This window comes from Nematolebias whitei, chromosome 16, assembly GCF_014905685.2.
Source record: "Nematolebias whitei isolate Nwh7 chromosome 16, NemWhi1, whole genome shotgun sequence".
In the NCBI taxonomy this organism is placed as follows: Eukaryota; Metazoa; Chordata; class Actinopteri; order Cyprinodontiformes; family Rivulidae; genus Nematolebias; species Nematolebias whitei.
In genome coordinates this window covers 11,992,611-12,011,042 of record NC_056513.1, presented here as the reverse complement: position 1 = coordinate 12,011,042, position 18,432 = coordinate 11,992,611, and the positions used below count along the sequence as shown (strand labels likewise).

The 18,432-nt window shown below is 39.4% G+C and overlaps 1 protein-coding gene across 1 annotated transcript; it reads left to right on the top strand.

Annotated features, from left to right (window-relative positions):
- The first annotated feature begins 4,844 nt into the window (after positions 1-4,844).
- si:ch73-100l22.3 lies at positions 4,845-17,074 on the top strand. Its single transcript, XM_037690509.1, has 10 exons — positions 4,845-4,979; positions 5,256-5,381; positions 7,389-9,834; positions 10,588-10,709; positions 13,726-13,824; positions 14,267-14,383; positions 14,608-14,700; positions 14,802-14,918; positions 16,606-16,688; positions 16,915-17,074. Exons 1-10 carry the CDS (start codon positions 4,845-4,847, stop codon positions 17,072-17,074), a joined length of 3,498 nt encoding a protein of 1,165 aa, XP_037546437.1.
- Positions 17,075-18,432: the final 1,358 nt, after the last annotated feature.

Sequence of the window (18,432 nt, the reverse complement as noted above, 5' to 3'; positions counted from 1 at the left end):
TGCAGATTAAATCTCTGAGGTGAGAACATGTTTGGTTTCCCTCACCGACTCATTGATTTTATGTATTCAAGGCATTTGTTTCAGTTTTTTTTAAAAAAAAGTTAAACTGTGATAGGGCTTTACGGCTGCCTCACCTCCACTCCTTCAAGTTCTTTTTGTAGTGTGCGACAAAGATGCGTTGTTTTTGCTGTGCACATTTTATGTGTATTTAATGTTGTTCTTGTGTTTGTTTTTTGAGCTGTTTTTAGAAGTGTCAGGGAAGTGAAATAACTTTTTGTAAATCTGTGTAGTGTTTTATAAAGTGAAGACGTGTATTCAGCTATTTAATGACCCGTCTGTCAGAGAGCCCATCTTTTTGAGTACGATTGGCTCAAACATAATTTTAAGCCTGATTTAAACCAGATGTTTTAATGAAATATCAGTAATAAAACATTACAAACTCATCATAGCTGTGGGAACAGGTTTTAGCTGGGAGGATGCTGTGAATATGTTTAACATTATGACCCTCAACATCCATATGAATGATATGTGATACCAAATCTAAGCAATGAAATGCACACTCGGTGCATGTTATATTTGATTATGAAAATTAGAAAACGTGTAAAAATTTTAATTGAGACTTAATTTGCCCACTTTGCAATTGTTAAATTTTGCACACAGATTAACAACAGGTTTGTGTTACAAAACTCATTGTTACCATTTAAACACATGCAACACTAAAGAAAGCTGTTTTAAACACCACAGGGCTGCAGCACCCTCCGCAGCCCTACTTCCCACGGCCTTGAAACTCACTCTTTTACCCGAACTCCACTTTCTCAAACACTGGCTGAGCAGTTGTCAAGGTGAGCAACTTTGTTGTGACCCATACAAAACATTAATATAAAACCAAGTTTAAACATTGAACACAGACTGAGGAATTTCTCCACGATCTTTAAATAGGTAACCACTCGCATGTTCAGGCAAGCGTGATCCGAGAGGAACTAATGCATCTCAGTAATCTGCCGTCAGCCACAGGCAGATTTCAACGTCGCACACAGACCTCGTGTTTCCTGCTTTGAAAGAGATCCCATTATTTAATTATCTTTTGCATTTTATCTGTGTATTAATGTTTGTTCAATGTTTATTTTTCTGTTTTTCTGGCGTTTTTGATAAAAGAGAAAGGAACAGCACCAGACTGTCAAACCGTACAAACTGTTTGTGCCTCGATCAGACTGTTTTGTGTTTTTTGTGCTTCTCCAGTTTGAAAAAGGTAAATAAGTGTCAATATGGCTGCTGTTTCAATGGACAGATTTATTGATGCAAACTGCATAGGGTAAACGGAAAAAAAACGGCCTCACAGGAGATGTAGTGTTCTGTCACGTTGCCTGTTTTTAAATGCAGGTGTGACGTAATGTGACGAGGTTAAAGAGCATTTTAGACGTAAATATAGATTCACAGTCAGTTTGCCTCTGTTTAAATTTGGCCTGTGTTGTGGCTTTTACTCAGTTTCACTTAACAACTTTACTGTGACAAAATAAACCATTGAATTTATTGTTATTCGTTCCCAACTGAGAGGAAGACACAATGAAAATATAACTGTCGCACAACGCCTCCAGGGAAGCTGAGAATTTCTGTCTTCCAGACATTTTCTTTTTATTTTTCGTGGCGTTACCCAACGCGTGGGCTCTTCAGACAAGTGAGGTTAAATATTACTGAAGTTGTAATCCTGGTTTTCACTCAGCAGACACAATCAGCTGACAGCACCGACCTTCAGTGATAATCAGACGGGGCAGCGCGCGGGCTTTTCATAACAGCGTTTATGAGCTGTAAGACACGCTGACCTTATTTTCCACAGCATGTTCCGGGGTCATGACCTCCTTACGATAAGGCATTTCATCACAAACCAGAGCAACCGCTCATACTCAGGAGCTATAAATAATTTACAGAGGCTCAGAAAGAGGTGGTGAGACACATCTGATAAAACTCTTAACCACCCCACTCACTCCGTGCTCTTTCATAAAAGGGTTAAACTCGGCGGCCTACCAAGCTCTTCCTCAAAGCATCCATTTCTTCTTGAAGACGCAAATCATTAACTTCTTATCTTGCTGCTTGGCCAATCAGTATGTAGTCATTCAGTTGTTTTTCCTGTCCAGTGAATCACGCCATTGGACTCTAAAAGCCCTTTCACCCACCGCAGATCCAGATCGATGAAAGTAAATGAACCAAGGATTCCTTTGATCGTCTGCTCCGTGTTTTCATCAATAATAATGTGGGTTTGGCCTCCTAAGTTACCTCATCTGCCACTGTGTCTTCCTCTCTCGCTGCCACACATCAAACAAGTATTTTCACTCAGATTTCAGGTATTTTGGTTGTTGTTGTACCAAAAAGCCTAATTTTATTTACCCTTGATCAATTGTTTTAATCATCTACAAGCTGGTATATGTTTCTAAAAGTACAGTGGTCGGGTTAAAGCTATACAGAAGTGTAAATTCTGTGTTTTGTAATATTTCTATATGGGGTGTATTAAATAATACAATACAGATACTGTCAACGGGAGAAAAACCTTGAAATGTAACAGTCTTTGTAGGTATTTATCTTCATCTAAATTATTGTCCTTTTGTTGCAGTTTGTAGATAGTGATGATGACGAGGTGACGGTAATCCTGAAACGAACAGTTTCATCATCTGTCCAATGCATCTTTTTAATTTATTGATGTATATAGTGTAGGTTTGTTGATAAACAGCTTACTTTATTTTGTATATGACCAATAAACATGTTTTAAAAAGCAATAACCTGTGTTTATTGTGCATTTCATGTATAGAATTTATCATTTAAGAAGCATTTTTTGATTGTTTTGAAATATATTTTGATTATGAGTTATCTTTTTACTTTACACAGGGATTATGTTTTAGAAAAGAAAAGAAAAAAATTTAAAAAAATTTTTTGTAAAGCATTTATCAGGAACAGTTTGCTGAAGGAATATTAGTCTGTTTGCATTTTGGACTTTCTGTCACGTTTCTAAAGTGAGATTTATTTACTTAACTTTCAATAACTGGAAACAAAACTGCTTTATCTAAAGAAACTAGCGTCCAATTGTCTCCAATTAAACAAAGTTAACATCATAATTATCTCACTTCCTTTGATACTCACTTAGAAGCTTTTAAATTACATATTTAAATTGTTTGCTTAATTAAAAATAATAATTTCAAATCAAGTAAAAAAAAATTGCACAAGTGCAAAATTACATAAATCAATTAAAAATATATGTATGTTTTTTTTACTTAGTTGTATGATACCAATGGTTATTGGTTACTGTTTATATTTGGGAATCAGATTCTGTACTTTTATCATTTTGACTTTTCTTATGTATCCACCATTGATGGAGGCTGTTAAATTATCATCATGAGCTATTCTCTTTATACAAAATAAAACAAAAAACATTGTTTTCTGTATTTAAACAATTGAAAGCTTGTTTCACAATGATGTTTAAAATATAAAACGGGGTTTTGAAAGTTAAACTTTGCATTTGTTGAAGAGTACAGAGGCCTTGAGGTGCAAGAGAAACAATTTTTTTTATGATTTTTTGTTTGTTTGTTTGTTTTGCAATGTGTATTTTAGGGCTTAACTAGATCTAATATTGTATTTGGGTTTTTTAGGTTTTGCTATGTTCATAAAGTTTTTATTATTGTGTTTATTTGTGTATGCATGTGTGTGTGGTTTTTTAACTAAAATCTTTTTTGGTTGTAATCTCTTACCTTGACAGGTCCAGTGGTAAGGACCAGAACTCAGTGCTAATACATTATCTTCTGGGTCAGAATTAACATTGGGTCTAAAGTGTGAATTGAATTCAGGTTACTGTACAGGTACTTGTTTAGGGTTAAAATCTGGGTTGGTCTACAGAAATGAATGCAAGTCAAAATAATGCCCTAATAAAAGTACAAATACATACTTGTGTTTGTGTGTATTCCTGAGTTTCAATAGTTACTGTATGTTTTATTTATTCATTTATTTATTTATATATTTCAATATTTCAGATATTCCATTCCTGTTTTCTAGTTTTTTTTTTGTTTGTTTGTTTGTTTTTGGTGGGGGAGGGGGGGGGGCACTTCATGACTTCCATTCATCTTTAGTTACTAATGTTTGTGCATGTTCAAAGTCAGAATTTTATGATCTATATATATTCATGCCTACTTCCGGTTTCTTGAAATAGTTCAGTGTTGATCTCTGCAGTTATTCTAATGAGGACACTTAGCTATCAATAATAATATAATATCACTTAAACTAATTTATAAATACGTGTGTACATGAAAGGCAATAAAGCCAAAAGGACCAAAACAACAGAAATGAAGGCAGACTTTGAAGACCGGAAAAAGCCATAAAAGTATTGGCGTGGTGCTCTGATTGTACGCATGCGCATTAGTAACTTTTAAACGATCTATTACTGAGTCCGGTTCAGGTTTTACTGGTAAATCCAGTCCGGGTTGTTTGGATGTTTTAAGGGTCTCTCCAACTGTCACGGTGCGTTGCTCTGGGAGAGGCGGGTAAAATGTAAACATTGATCCGGCACGATGGAGTCTCTGTCTTGTAGCTCGTCGCTAGACCTCCTTCTGTTGTTTCTGTAAATAAGGAACTTTGCACAGCCGCTTTAATTTGTGCTGAGCCTCTTTTTTTTTTTACTATTTTGGCGTCAGCAGTTTGTAATAAAGACGAGCTAGCCCACAAACAACAGATGTTTTGCTAACCAAGTTAGCTAGCTAAGTTAGCTACTGCTAACTAGTGTACCACGACTGCTAACATTAGAAAACCTTAACGTTAATTATTCGCCCTGTAAATACCCACATTTACAGCTTATCTAATGCAGCGTAATGGAGGATTATGACAAGTTTGTGCAGCTTTGTTTCTCTCAATTGAGAAAACACGAAGAAGAGGAGCAGAAAGACGGCAAACCTTTATCTGCATCATCTATCCGCTTCTATGGGCGACCCATCCTTCCTCCTCTGGTATGATTAAGGTTTTATAACTGGAATAAGGTTTGATCATCCTAGCAGAAGTACTGAAACATTTTCTGAGGTCCTCTTTGTGTAGATAGATAAACTGATCCTGTTTATGAAGTAAACAATTCATAGATTTTTCCACAAGGTGATCGTTGAGTTTCTCAGTTGAACTGTGTTTCATCAGTCATGTCTGGTGTGTTACTAGAACATTGTTAAGAGCTGAAATAATGGAAGCATTGGGGATTATGAAGCTTTAACCAGTTTTGTTATTGTTGATGACAGCTCTCAGAGAAGCAAAGAGAGGAGATGAGACGACACAGAGATGAAATGCAGAAATGTACAGTCCATAAAAAACTCAAAGATGATCCCAGAATGGCCTACGTGCAAACTCTTCTGCACAGCGTTCAGGTAAAGTTCTGAGTTATCCTGTTAAACCCTCCAGTCAGACTGAAATTTAATCTAATTCGTTTGGTTTCTGTGATTGTCTTTGACTATGAGTTTAAAAAAACATCCCACTTATTGTTCATTCTCTTGAGTTGTTGATTAGAATGAATAAAACAATGTAACTTTTTTTCAATCTTAAGATGCTAAACAACCTTTATAAAGTAAGCGGGAAGCCTTATTGCATGGCATGTGCCAAAAACAATAATAAGGAATCCTTCATGCTGTACAAAAAAAGAAAAAAATATTGTACTCATGTCAATATTATTCAAAGGGTTTAGCAACTTTGTTATCCATCCATCCATTTTCTTCCGCTTATCCGGGGTCGGGTCGCGGGGGTAGCAGCCTAAGTAGGGAGGCCCAGACTTCCCTCTCCCCAGCCACTTGATTCAGCTCCTCCGGGGGAATCCCGAGGCGTTCCCAGGCCAGCCGAGAAACATAGTCCCTCCAGCGTGTCCTGGGTCTTCCTCTGGGCCTCCTCCCGGTGGGACATGTCTGGAAAACCTCACCAGGGAGGCGTCCAGGAGGCATCCTAACCAGATGCCCGAGCCACCTCAACTGGCTCCTCTCGACGTGGAGAAGCAGCGGCTCTACTCTTGAGTCCCTCCCGGATGATCGAGCTTCTCACCCTATCTCTAAGGGAGAGGAGAGCCCAGACACCCTGCGGAGAAAACTCATTTCGGCCGCTTGTATCCGAGATCTCGTTCTTTCAGTCACAACCCGAAGCTCATGACCATAGATGAGGGTAAGAATGTAGATCGATTGGTAAATTGAGAGCTTCGCCTTTTGACTCAGCTCTCTCTTCACCACGACAGACCTGTACAGCACCTGCTTCACTGCAGACGCTGCACCTATCCGCCTATCGATCTCACGTTCCATTTTTCCCTCATTTGTGAACAGGACCCCCAAGATACTTAAACTCCTCCACTTGGGACAGGACCTTCTCCCTGACCCGGAGAGGGCACTCTACCCTTTTCCAGCTCAAGACCATGGCCTCGGATTTGGAGGAAATGATCTTCATCCCGGCCGCGTCTCACTCGGCTGCGAACCGCTCCAGTGAAAGCTGTAGATCACAATCTGATGAAGCCAACAGGACCACATGATCTGCAAAAAGCAGAGATGCAATCCTGAGGCCACCAAAACGGATCCCCTCAACACCTTGGCTGCGCCTAGAAATTCTGTCCATAAAAGTTATGAACTTTGTTGTTTTGTGGTTTAAAGCTTTTTTGTGACTATCACTTCCTTTTAGTGTTCAAAACTAATGTCACAAATTTTAAAGAATCACAAACTCATGGTTTTTGTGGATTTTAAGTCTCAATAATGGAGAAAAGCACATTTTCAGTTTTATGGTGACTATTTAAAGTAAAATTTATAACATAAAGTGACCATGACCTCAGTTAAATAATTATGCATAGATTTGAAAGGCACCCAGACTTACAAAATGTTTTTAAAGTCACATTAAAAAAAAATTATACATTTGAATCTGGAACCTTAAGGAAATTAAACATAAAAATAACAAGATTTTTAGTTGATTTCAAGATATGTCACAAGGTCCCTCTCTAAGAAGATGCACCATTTGTTTTAGAGAAGTTCATATAGTGGAAGAATTAATGTAAGGTTACACCAACTTATAATCAATAAACAGTCTTTCACAGCTATAAGAAAATCTAAACTGTAAGGATTTAGGTTAATACTTGTCAATATTTTTTCAGAATGTTTCAGTTTCATGTTCAGAATAACGGCGTAATTCCCATCTTCAAACATATTTCTCGTATGTTAAACCTCCGATGTTACAAAAACTTTAAAACCAAAGTCTTTTTGAAGAGGAACCTTTTGGGATACAACAGACCATATTTGATGAAAGAGACTGTAATGGAAATAAATATGTGGTGCATACGTATGATGCGTCACATAATTTAGAATAAATCAGAATAAGATTTTGCCTAATCTCAAACCTTTCTTGTGTCTGTGCAGATCAGAAAGACGCCAACACTCGAGGAGTTACTTGAAGAGTCAGAGATCAGGAAAGAATTTTTACATCCCCAAAATTCCAACAAGGTTTCCCACAGTGATATTTTCGTTGGAACCATGGATAGTCTTTCACCAGCATCTGCTGTTTTTCCTCCTCCAAAGACTTCCACAACGTACAGTGCCTTTTATTCTTGTAAAGGATCACCTCATGAAGGATCTCTTAATGACCAACATGACAGCCAACAGGAATCACAGCCATGTTCCTTCAATGGTGAAAGCCGCCCGTCACCGTCCTCGGGTTATGTGACCTATGAAAATCCTGAAAACATCTCCATGTCTGAATGGACTGAATCAAGACCAGAGAGATGTGATTTCAGCTCCTCTGAGGAAATTGGTAACGAGTGTGGCTTTTTCCTTCACAACACCTCAAAAACAATTTCCAAGATGCCTGATATTATTAACCACCCTCCCATAGATGGAGAGGAATTAGAAAGGGGCGAGCTGGAGTCTGTATTTTTACAAGTTAAAGATATTTGTGACATCTCGTTTCAAAACGATTCACTGACGTGCGACCTCCGAAACACAGAACAAATTGAACTTAGTCTCCTGGAGAGTGTAGAGCTTGAAGAATATATTCCCTTTGCTCTCAAACCTGATCATTCTGACCATGTCAATACGGAAAGAAATGAAGGATTACTTACTTTGCCAGATAAAACTGGCTTTTCAGACAATCTGGATTTATCACAGACATTAATTAACCCTCACTGTCTGACGCCAGAACCACAGAAAAGCTCCAGTAAACCAGAACCAGTAGACGACCAGATCAACACGTCCAGCACAAAGCAATCTGAGGAGCTTCATCCATTGAGCCTCCAGGTCTTACTTAAGAAATCTCAGGAGTATCGTCGGCGCCAGCGGCTGCTTAGGAACCAAGCCAAAAACACTAAAATCCAGGAGAAGACCCAAGAGCAGCCAAAAGCCCAGACAGAGGAGCAGAGCCTCTCTGATAAGGAGAATGAGGACAAGGGCACCCGTACTGCAGAGGACAAGAAAACTAAAGAACAAAGAGGCAATTCCATCCCGCCAGTGGAAAAAAACACGACTGAGCGCGAAGCCTCTGGAGAAACGGCACACGTTAGAAAAGAATGTGTAACACAAGATGGAAATATCACAGAACTGATGAGTGTTGAAGAAGAAACAACCTTAAAAAACAAGCTGAACAGTTTGCAGGAGTTTATAACACAGTCTAAACAAAGCAGGAGTTTAATCCAGCAACAACCCTCATCAGCAGAGAAATACCAAGAAACCTTTAACACCATCCCATGTCTCCGAGGTTCCCATAAAGGAGTTAGTAAAAATCACCCTGTTCCAGTCCCTACCTTCTGTCGAAGTCCCGTTCGCTGCAAGAGCAAAGATGGTCCCAAAGGTGAGCTGACTGTTGCAGAGAAGAAGACATCGACTGAAAACTCAGACTTAAACCAAGAGAAAGCCGTTCCTTCATCTGTGAATATCACGGTTGGAGATGACGTCACAAGTGTCTTTGCCAGAAGTTCCCTGCACATAGATCAGCTCGAGTCCAATCTGTCCAGTCTGAAGGTACTGATCTCAGATCTGGAGTTCACGGTGAAGGAAAACTTGGACAATCAAACTGAGAGCAACGTGCTAAGCGAGTCGGGTTTGAAAGGCATAAAGCAATCTGAGCTCGGGCAGAGAGACGGTTTTGGTTGTTTGGAGGACGAGCAGGCTTGTGGTGATGATGGTGACAACAATGCAGATGGCAGGGGGTTACAGAGACAGCCTTTTATTGATTTCAAAAATGTTCATGAAGATTCAGAGTCTGTAAGTTTTATTGGTATAGATGATGTTTGTCTCACAGTTCAGGAGAGAGCACCTGAGATGGTGAAATTAAACCGAGACGAATTGAGCATAACGGCAGCTACAGGAAGAGATAAAGGTAGAGACAAATGTGCAAAAGGATTTGTTCGGAGCGATGCCTCCTCAAAGCAGCAAGACCCTGCTAAATGTCTAACATCTGCAGCACAGCGGATGCTCGTCCCTGACATGTTCCGTAGCGTTCCCACCGAAGACGTTCTTTCCTGCGACACTTCGGGACTTTCCGATCAGAGTAACCATCCTGAGTTAATGAGATGTGAGGTGACTGCTGAAGGTCAGGGTTCTGTTTGCTCCCCGTCTCTCAATCAGTCATATGATGTGGAGAGGCCATCTGGCCTTTGGCTCCTGGAAGGATCAGGATACGACCTGGGCTCGCAAAGTCATCTTGGTCAGGAGAAAAATCTAACTCCGGAGAGTGGGGGTGAAGGACAAGGAGGGGTTTCTAAGGTCAAACGTAGGCTGCTCATGCACGTGGCAGAGGGGACCCAGGAAATCAGCGCAGATGGAAGCGGAGCAGCAAGTTCTGTAGTCAGGCCCAACTCCAGCACCCCAAGAGGTAAGAGCACAGAAGTTCAAGGCTGTTATTAGTGGTTTATTTTTTATTTTTTGAGTTCTCTGTGGTCTGTGTTAATGTCTCCATTTAAGTTTGAATCCGTTTGTTCAGAGTTGATGCATCTGCATGATTCCATTTTCTCATTGTTGCTGTTTTTAAAGCCACTGTAAAAATCTGAACCATATATTTATCTATTGTTCTGAACATAGTCCCCTGAAAGATCACCAAGATGCAATTCAGACATTTTGTAGCGCATCACATCCCAGAATATTTTCTAATTTGCTTCTCATTTCATTCCCAAAAGGACAAGACACCTAAACCCTAATTGCTCCCCGAGCGCTTACATAGCTGCCCACTGCTCCACCTGGGTGTATCTCAGGTGCATTGGTTTAAATGCAGAGAACTAATTTCTCCATTGCATGAGAACATACAATGATGACAACACATAGTGCTTATTATTTATTACGGAACATGTCCAAAATATGACTATGGTTGACATTATTCGTTCCACATTGTCTTTAACATGGGACTGTTTGGTTAAATCATTTACCTTTAATTCTAGTAGTGATTAAAACAAATTAACTGATTTATTTGTTCCCTCTGCTTTTGGGAGTTAGTAGCTGTTTGATGGTTCTACTACACGTGTCGCCATTCTTCATTAGATGGATAAGATTTTTGTCCCGTCAGAGAGAAAATGATTTGTTCATTTCAAATAACGATGCTTTTGACTGTTTCGTCTTGTTTGTTGTTGTCCAGCTGCAGTGCGTTTGCACGAAGGCATTCAGAGGAACAAGCAAGAGCAACTCAAACTGGCCCATGCAGCTCAGGTCCGAGCTCTGCAGGACAAACACAGGAAGCAGCAGGAAGAACTTCTGCAGGTGGGTAAATCTTATTAAGATGACAGAACAAGCAGTTGTGTTTATTTTAGAAAACTGCTTTGATCCTAATCTCTGTAGGCTGGATGCAAACAGTCTGTGAATATTTTTGGGAAGTCGGGCGGTCCTTTGTTCCTTAAGTGGTTTGTGTGGTGCTTTGAGGCACTTTCATTAAAGTGATATTCTTTTTAAAAATTAGATGCTTTTTAAAAAGTATTTATAAGCAGTTAGTGTCTTACCTGCAGCAGACAGTGGTCGTTGTTAAATTAATCGAACATGTGAGCAGAATAGAGCCGCAAGGAAAGTAGATTTTTTTGTCATTGACCCACAAACCTAAAAAGTATACCAGTCTGAGTGAACACGATGTGATCTCATTTTACACTGTGTCACTTTTGCAACACTTACACAGATAAGCTCAATAAAGACTGCTTTTTATCCTCAAACTGCTGCAAGTCACTGCTCGTGTTGCAACACAATCGTATGCCTACATGGCAGAAAATTAGCCTTTTGTATGTAGCTTTTTTTAACCACTGATATGAATCTGACCGATCAGAAATCTTACCTTAAAGGTTCTAAAAGCTCCCGTGTCTGACCCAGTTATCAATATTTTTGTGTGTATTAAAGTTCAGCAATGAGCACGTCTCATTTCTTTATATTTGTCTTTAAAGAAGTGACATTTTGTTGAAAAGTTAGCATTTTTATTTTCTACTGTGGCTTTTTTTCTTGTACCTGACTAAATTTATAGGAATGTTTACATAACTCATGATATAAACCAGTGTTGTATAACAGGCTTCTTAAGGTATTATCTCACTGGGCTATGGCTGATTTGGTGACTAAATTGCCAAATTGTGAGAAAATTGACAAATTTTCTGTTGCATTCTCGCTAAATTCTGTTTTCATCCAGCAAGTCGTGTGGCGGAGTGTTCAGCTGCCGGTTTGTGACAATCGTGGCACGGCTTTTAAAACTCTACTCTATGCTGTGCACATTATTTTGTTGCCTACATCCTCCCACAATAACGAGGGATTAGAGAACCCCCGTGAGCGTTTCGAGACGTTTTGGAGACGCTGTTTATCGACTGGTTGCCAACAGTCGCAGCGCAGTGAGATACTGGATTTAACAAATAGACAATTGGATCCTCAGACACTTGACTATCAACCTGCCCCAAAAAGACAATTTGTTCAAATTTCTGTGAAAATGAACTCAAGCAGTACTGTCTAAAAAGATAAAATGATATTTTACCAACAAGGTGATTCCCAAAGAGCTTTCAGCTGAAAACTTGCTGTGCAGGTGATCAGCTGAAGGATGATGCATCTCTCAGGTCCTGAGTCAGGTCTTTATTAGATTATTTTTCCCATTTCTCAAAGACCTGACTTTCAGGTTCATGTCTGCTGTTGATTTTATTTTTCTTCATTTGTTTCCCACTTGTCAACTTTTCTCATTTTTAAGCGCACACTGCACAACGTGCTGTCATGGTCAGGTGCAAGGACTGAGCAGAGAACGAGTGAAAAATCAACTAAAGTCTGAAGAAAAACTTTAAAGGCCTTCAGAAAACTTGAAGAACTTTTGACAGATACTATGAAACGTTACAATAAAATGTTGCTCCTTGGAAACAAAGTATTTTAAAATTAGTGGTGGTTTAAAACAATTGACAGGAAGAATAATTTAGACGATTGGGTTAATTTCACTCTAAACAGTTCAGTACAAAGAACTTGCCTAGAATTACTTGTCATGCTCAGTTTTTAATTGCAAATAACAGTTCAAATTATTTTCATGCTTTTGAAACTAAAACAGCCAAATATTTTCCCTGAGGCCAGATATCATAAAAACACAAGCTTCCTTCTACTCATTGGCCTGCTGCTTGCATTAGATTGCATCACTTATTGCCGTGCAGATCTCCCACTACGTAATTTCAGAAGGGCAGCCATAATTCACACTGCCCAAGCTTTTTCTCTCCACCCAAAGTCACCTTTGAGGATTTACAATGAGCGTCCGCTGCACCGTTTGTGTCGGGCTGTAAGAGTTTCAATAAAATTCACTGAACTCTGATACAAAACTGACTCCAAATGTTTCGTTTGACTCCAAAAGCAGCAGACTGGCATTTGCAAACGATTTGTCTCCCTACCTGTTGGACTGTGCTCCTGCGTTGTGGGCAGACTACAGACATCTGCTCATTAACGGGGACCTTCAGACTCTCCCCACGTTAAGAAAAAAGAGGGATTCTACCATAAATGTTTCATTACTTCCCTAAAAAAAAGAGCTGGGATGGTTGCCTGTTTCTTTGTGTGTGTGTTTGTATGAGAATGTGTGTGTGTGTGTGCGCGCGTGTGTGTGTGACCATGCAAGGCTTCAAGGACGCCCGCTGTTCTCTGGCAACCTGTTCCTGATTCTTCAGCTCCTGTCTGCATTTGTTCTTGGCCGGCGTCCTTGCCCTGTTAATTATGGTCTCTGTTTAATTTATGTATCCTTAACAACAATATAATTAACATAAGCTGTTTAATAAGAAGACTCCTTTTTGACTCCCCTTTGTCCTTCCATCATTTGTGATGTGATGAGAGCGAGCTGGCTGGACTCTCCAGCAGAGGGAGGAGGGGGACGAGGGAATTGACACAGAAAAGGAAAGGATAATTTGTTTAATTCATGAGCGTCTGTGGTTAAGTGCCAGATCGTCCCGCTGAGTGCCACCACTAATGATTCCTCCTTTCTTTTTCCCTTTCTCGCTCTCCTCATTCCTGGCTTTGTTTTATTTTAAACCAACATCTTTTTTTCTGACTGTGCGTATTAATTTCCTGTCTCATCATCTCACTCGTCCCTCGTCTCCTCCTTCTTGCCTCTGTGCCCCATCGCTTCCCTTCTGTATTTTCCTCCCTACCCTCAATTAATTTCTTCCTCCTGCCTCATTTGCTGTCCTTTCCAATTCAATATTTTCTACTCGTCTTCTCCCAAATGTACACACCTGTGTCTACACACACACTTCTCCTCATGTTTCCCTCCTTTCTCCCGTCTGTCTCTCTGTCTCAGGTTTTGGCGGCACGTTACCGTCTCCTGCAGAATGTGTCTCCTCGCTCCACGTCAAGCTCTTGTCCTGGGAACACGATGACCTTCTCTACCCTCTCCCAGGTATTATCATATTTGCTCACCAATCAGTGAAACAAAAATCTTGTCCCGCTCGCCCTTTTGTCAGCTCCGTTTTTAATCACGATCGAATCATCCCATTTTTATCATTTTATTTTGCAGTCCTAATCAGTATCAATCATGTGTTATTGTGATATTTTTAGCTCCCGTTAGACTTCGTTTGTTTAACAAACATGTCCATTTATTGTAGCAGCTCTTGAATCAACAAGTGAGTGACGGAACATCAGCTGCTTATTATTTCGTTTATTATTCTCTGTTATAATGACGAGCTGCGGGTCCACTTGTGGTAATTCTCTAAACAGATGCCAACCAAAGGACCTTGAGAAGCTGTGTGTGAAATTAATTGGTTGTCATTGATGGAATTAGCATTCTCCTCTCTCTTCCCCTCTGGTTATCATTATTCACCCCTCTCTCTTGTCTCCATCAGCCCCTCAGCCAACTCCTGGAGCGCTACCACCCCCTGCTGGCAGCAGCTGTGAAGGGTTTTCTGACTCGTCGGCTGCTGAGGACTGACAGAGTCACACAGCTGGTCCGCACCATCAGGGTGAGTAAAAACAACAGTTTTATTATCGATGTGTGTTCGTGAGAGTCATCTGTGAGCGTGACGTCTCACACGAGATCGTGCATGACATTATTTTCGAGGTTTGACCTGATGGCTACAGAAATGATCTTAGTCTAAAACTCTGGCTTCTGTTCAACGGCTGCCTTTATTTGTTGTTCTCATTGTCTACATGCAGATTACAGCTGTGTGTGTGTTTGCTCATGTAGGACACGCAGCAGTTCCTGCGGGCGCTCCAGACGCAGGGAGGAGAGTTCTGCAGCCGACAAGACGACTTACTGCAGGAGAGAGTCGCTCTGCAGGTGAGAAAGCAAACACATGTCATAAACACAGCTGTTAACTTCTGTCACTACACGCGTGTTCATTAAAACCGTCGTCTGCTCCGTATCGTCTCCCTCTCCAGCTGCGCGCTGCACGTTATGAAGTTTACGACATATTCTTCAGCCTTTCAGCCAGAGAGCGGATGCAGCTGATCAGCTGGGACAGAGAGCTAATCAAAGACAGAGAACTCAGACGACAGGTAACCTCACTACACACTGACTTCTCGCTGCGCTCTGAATCCTGGCGTGAGAATATTATTAGGTGTTCCAGGTGCAGAACAGTGAGATTCAGCACCATCTGGGTCAGTATCAGACCTTACCCAGATCGTAGTTATTGTGTGTTTACAAGTAGCTAAATGTAAAAGTAGTGAAAAGTAGCTAAAAGGCTAGCTAAAAGTTTTTTTTAAAGAAAACTTTATTTAACAAAAACAAGTACAAACAAATATGGCAATTCACAATAGTGTAACTAAAAAGGGCATAGTAGAGGCAGACTTCGATATGAAAAAAAAGAAGGAATAAAATAAAATAAACTACAACAAGGGGGCATATGTTTTAGGGTTAGGATTAACATGGATTAGTGGGCAATTCCATTAACATTTCATACAGGTTTTTATCTGTTTCAAAATATTTCAGATTTCAAATATAATTGGAATTCAGATTAAAAAAAGTTAAAAACTGGGGATGATTTTAGCACTCTCTGTTTATGAATCAAGAATTTTGCCAGACAAAATATCAGATTACAACCGAGTTACATTTTTTTTCAATGAGGCAATAAGGCAAGCTAAAAGTAACAAAAGGCTAGCTATAAACTGAAATAGTAAAAGACGAGCTTAAATATAAAAGTAGCAACAGGTTAACTGAAAGCCTAAATAACAAAAAGCTGACCACAGCAGACTAGCTTAAAGTTAAAAGTAGTAAAAGGCTAATTGTAATCTAAAGTATCAAAGGCTAGCTATATGCTAAAGCAGCAAAAGGCTAGCTATCAGTTTAAAAAATTGCTTTAGCAGAAGGCTAACAGGAAGCTAAAATAACAAAACACTATCAAAGAGCTGAAAACAAAAGCCTAGCTAAAAGCTAACCTAGCAAAATGCTTGTTGTAAGCTAAAATAGCATACAAAGACAACTATAGAGCAAGTATCTTGAAGCAGATTTCAAAGGGAACAATGTTTTTAAAGGAAAAGAAGAAACCTCAGTGTGTGTTTATGTAGAAAATACTTGTGAATAAAGTTAAATATTTTAAAAAGTGTAAAAGTTATTAAAACCAGAAGTCAAAGCACCCATTTCCTGAATCAGCTGAATGTTTCAGTATATCACTGGCTAAAATAAACTAGAAAGATTGCAGAGAGGGATGGATTCTTTTGTACGGCTCTGTAAACACAAGAGAAGGATGAGTGTCGTGTTTACACAGAAGACGTAGGCCTGTTATAACTAATTTTGCTGGGCGATTAATTATCTCAGAAATTATTGCGATTAACGATAATATTATTTGAAATTTGACAATAATTAGTAATTGTCAAATTTAAGAAGAAATGTTGGTTAATTTTTGTGTGTAGTATTTTTTTTTACCACTAGATGGTAGTGTAAGACAGTTTGAACCAAAGGATGGATAGTGAGGGAGTGAGCTGCGGGTCTCTAAAAAAAATGGGAGGGAGGCCCCTTGACGTGACATGGGCTGTCTCTCCTTCCTTTTTTCGGTTCTCAAAATGGCAGACACTCTGTGTGGTTTGAGCTCTTTAGCATAGCATTAGCTCTGGTTATTTTATTTCTTCTACTAAGACCATTTTCAAGTGAGGACTTTGTATCATTTGTGTAATTTCAGCCTTTGAGTTGTTTTAATTCTGCAGAATAATGTGTTTTAAGTGTGTTTATGTGTGTGCTTTTTGTTAGAATGGACATTCAGGTTATCCCAGAAGAAAGAGTTCTCTGTCAGCAGCAACGCAAAAATCCCTGGATAGGAAGAGAGAAGTGATGTGAGTCCTTAACGCATTCGTCTGTACAGATGGTAACAGTAAACATGTACAGCCTGCTTCTTACAAGTGGTATCCACTTACAGTGTGCACAGAAGAAGAATGGTTAACGTCTTTCAGTAGCATCAGTTAAAAAAATCTGAATGAACATATTTCACCACAGATTACCAAAAGTTATAGAAAGTAAAATTGTCAGCTACTAAAAACCACATTTTTCTCTTCCTTCCAGGATTCAGAAAAAAGCTGCAGAACTACACAAGGGAGTTGCAACAAAAACTGGACAAAAGTCTGGATCCACAGTTAAGAAACCACAGGAGACAAAACGAGGACAGTTCAAAGCAAATCCTCAGAGAGTCCCAAAGAGCTCCTGCTCCTCCAGACCCCGATGACGCGTCCCTAATTGGCTCCAGTGAGGACTCCTAACAAGGCCTCCAGTGAACTGAATGAATCGTGTGAATCATCTAATAAATCTTAAATTTAAATGGACACAAAAGGATCCTGTTGCTGATGAGTTCAGCTCCACAGTCACGAAGCTACTCTTTCAATTATTCCTTTTATTTAAAGTCTGCTTTTGCATTTTTTTACTCTTATTATTTTCATGTTGAAAACATTAGACGGGAGATAGCTGAGTTAAAATAGTTTTTTTTTACAGCAGTCTTGGTTTGTTACTGCAGAATAAGCACAAATGTAGGAGATGAAGGTAAAACTGTTTCATTGTAGAAAAGCCCTTTTTAGGCAGTTTGGCTCGTTACTGTGTCTTTAAGGATAATTTGTCTCATCTTTGCTTTTCCTGCTGTGCTGAATCCACGTATCCTTAGGAGAACTCAAGAATTAAATAAATCACCTAACTGAAGTGCACTCAGGTTTACAGGAATTACATTTATGTGCCTTTAACCAAAAACAGGCAATCCTCAAACTGATGTTCTGAAACGAACCCAAATTTTACCATCTTGTTGCAGATATTTAATACTTGAAAAGTGTTTTTTATTGCTGCCTTAAAATGTGCTTTTTTGGAATTGCATTTAAGCCAAAATATATGTACACTGTTGTATTTTTTACATTCTTTTATCTCTTATGAAGGACTTAATCTTCGTCATTTATTTATTTGTGTTTGGTAATAAACTTTCTTATTGCAAAACCAGAAAAAGGCTTGTACACTACACAGCTTTACCAGAGGTTTCATTTATTTGTATCTGTTGACGTCATAAAAAGTTAATATCTATCTGTATATCTTATCTATCTATATGTATATATGTATGCATATACCATACCATTTTATTTATAGAGCACGTTAAAACAGCGAGAAGGCCAACCAAAGTGCTGTACAAACAGGTAAAGTACACAGCAACACATAACATAATGTAAAATCAAAATATAGAAACAAAATAATAGCAGGTAACAACATAATGACTAACGGTGTGATGCATACAGGTTCAGCACAAATCATAGTGTTGAAAGCCAGGGAATAGTAGTAGGTTTTTAAGCGGGATTTAAAAACTTTGAGGGAAGGGGCCTGTCTAACAAGTAGAGGTAACTCATTCCATAGTCTAGGGCCTGCAACAGAAAAAAGGCCCTGTCACCTCTGCACTTCAGACGGGTTACTGGGACTGAGAGAAGCAACTGGTTCACGGACCTCAGAGAACGCGGTGGGGCATACGGCTGCAGCAGATCAGTGAGATTGGAGGGTGCAGAACTGTTCAGTGATTTAAAAACATACAGAAGGATTTTAAACTGGATTCGAAGGTGA

What these genes read in the sequence shown, in the direction of transcription:
- si:ch73-100l22.3 (XM_037690509.1), top strand. Translation starts at nt 4,845, where the DNA reads ATGGAGGATTATGACAAGTTTGTGCAGCTTTGTTTCTCTCAATTGAGA. An exon ending in AGCAGGAAGAACTTCTGCAG is followed by an intron (nt 10,710 to 13,725) that starts GTGGGTAAATCT and finishes TCTCTGTCTCAG; the next exon opens with GTTTTGGCGGCACGTTACCG. An exon ending in GATAGGAAGAGAGAAGTGAT is followed by an intron (nt 16,689 to 16,914) that starts GTGAGTCCTTAA and finishes TCTTCCTTCCAG; the next exon opens with GATTCAGAAAAAAGCTGCAG.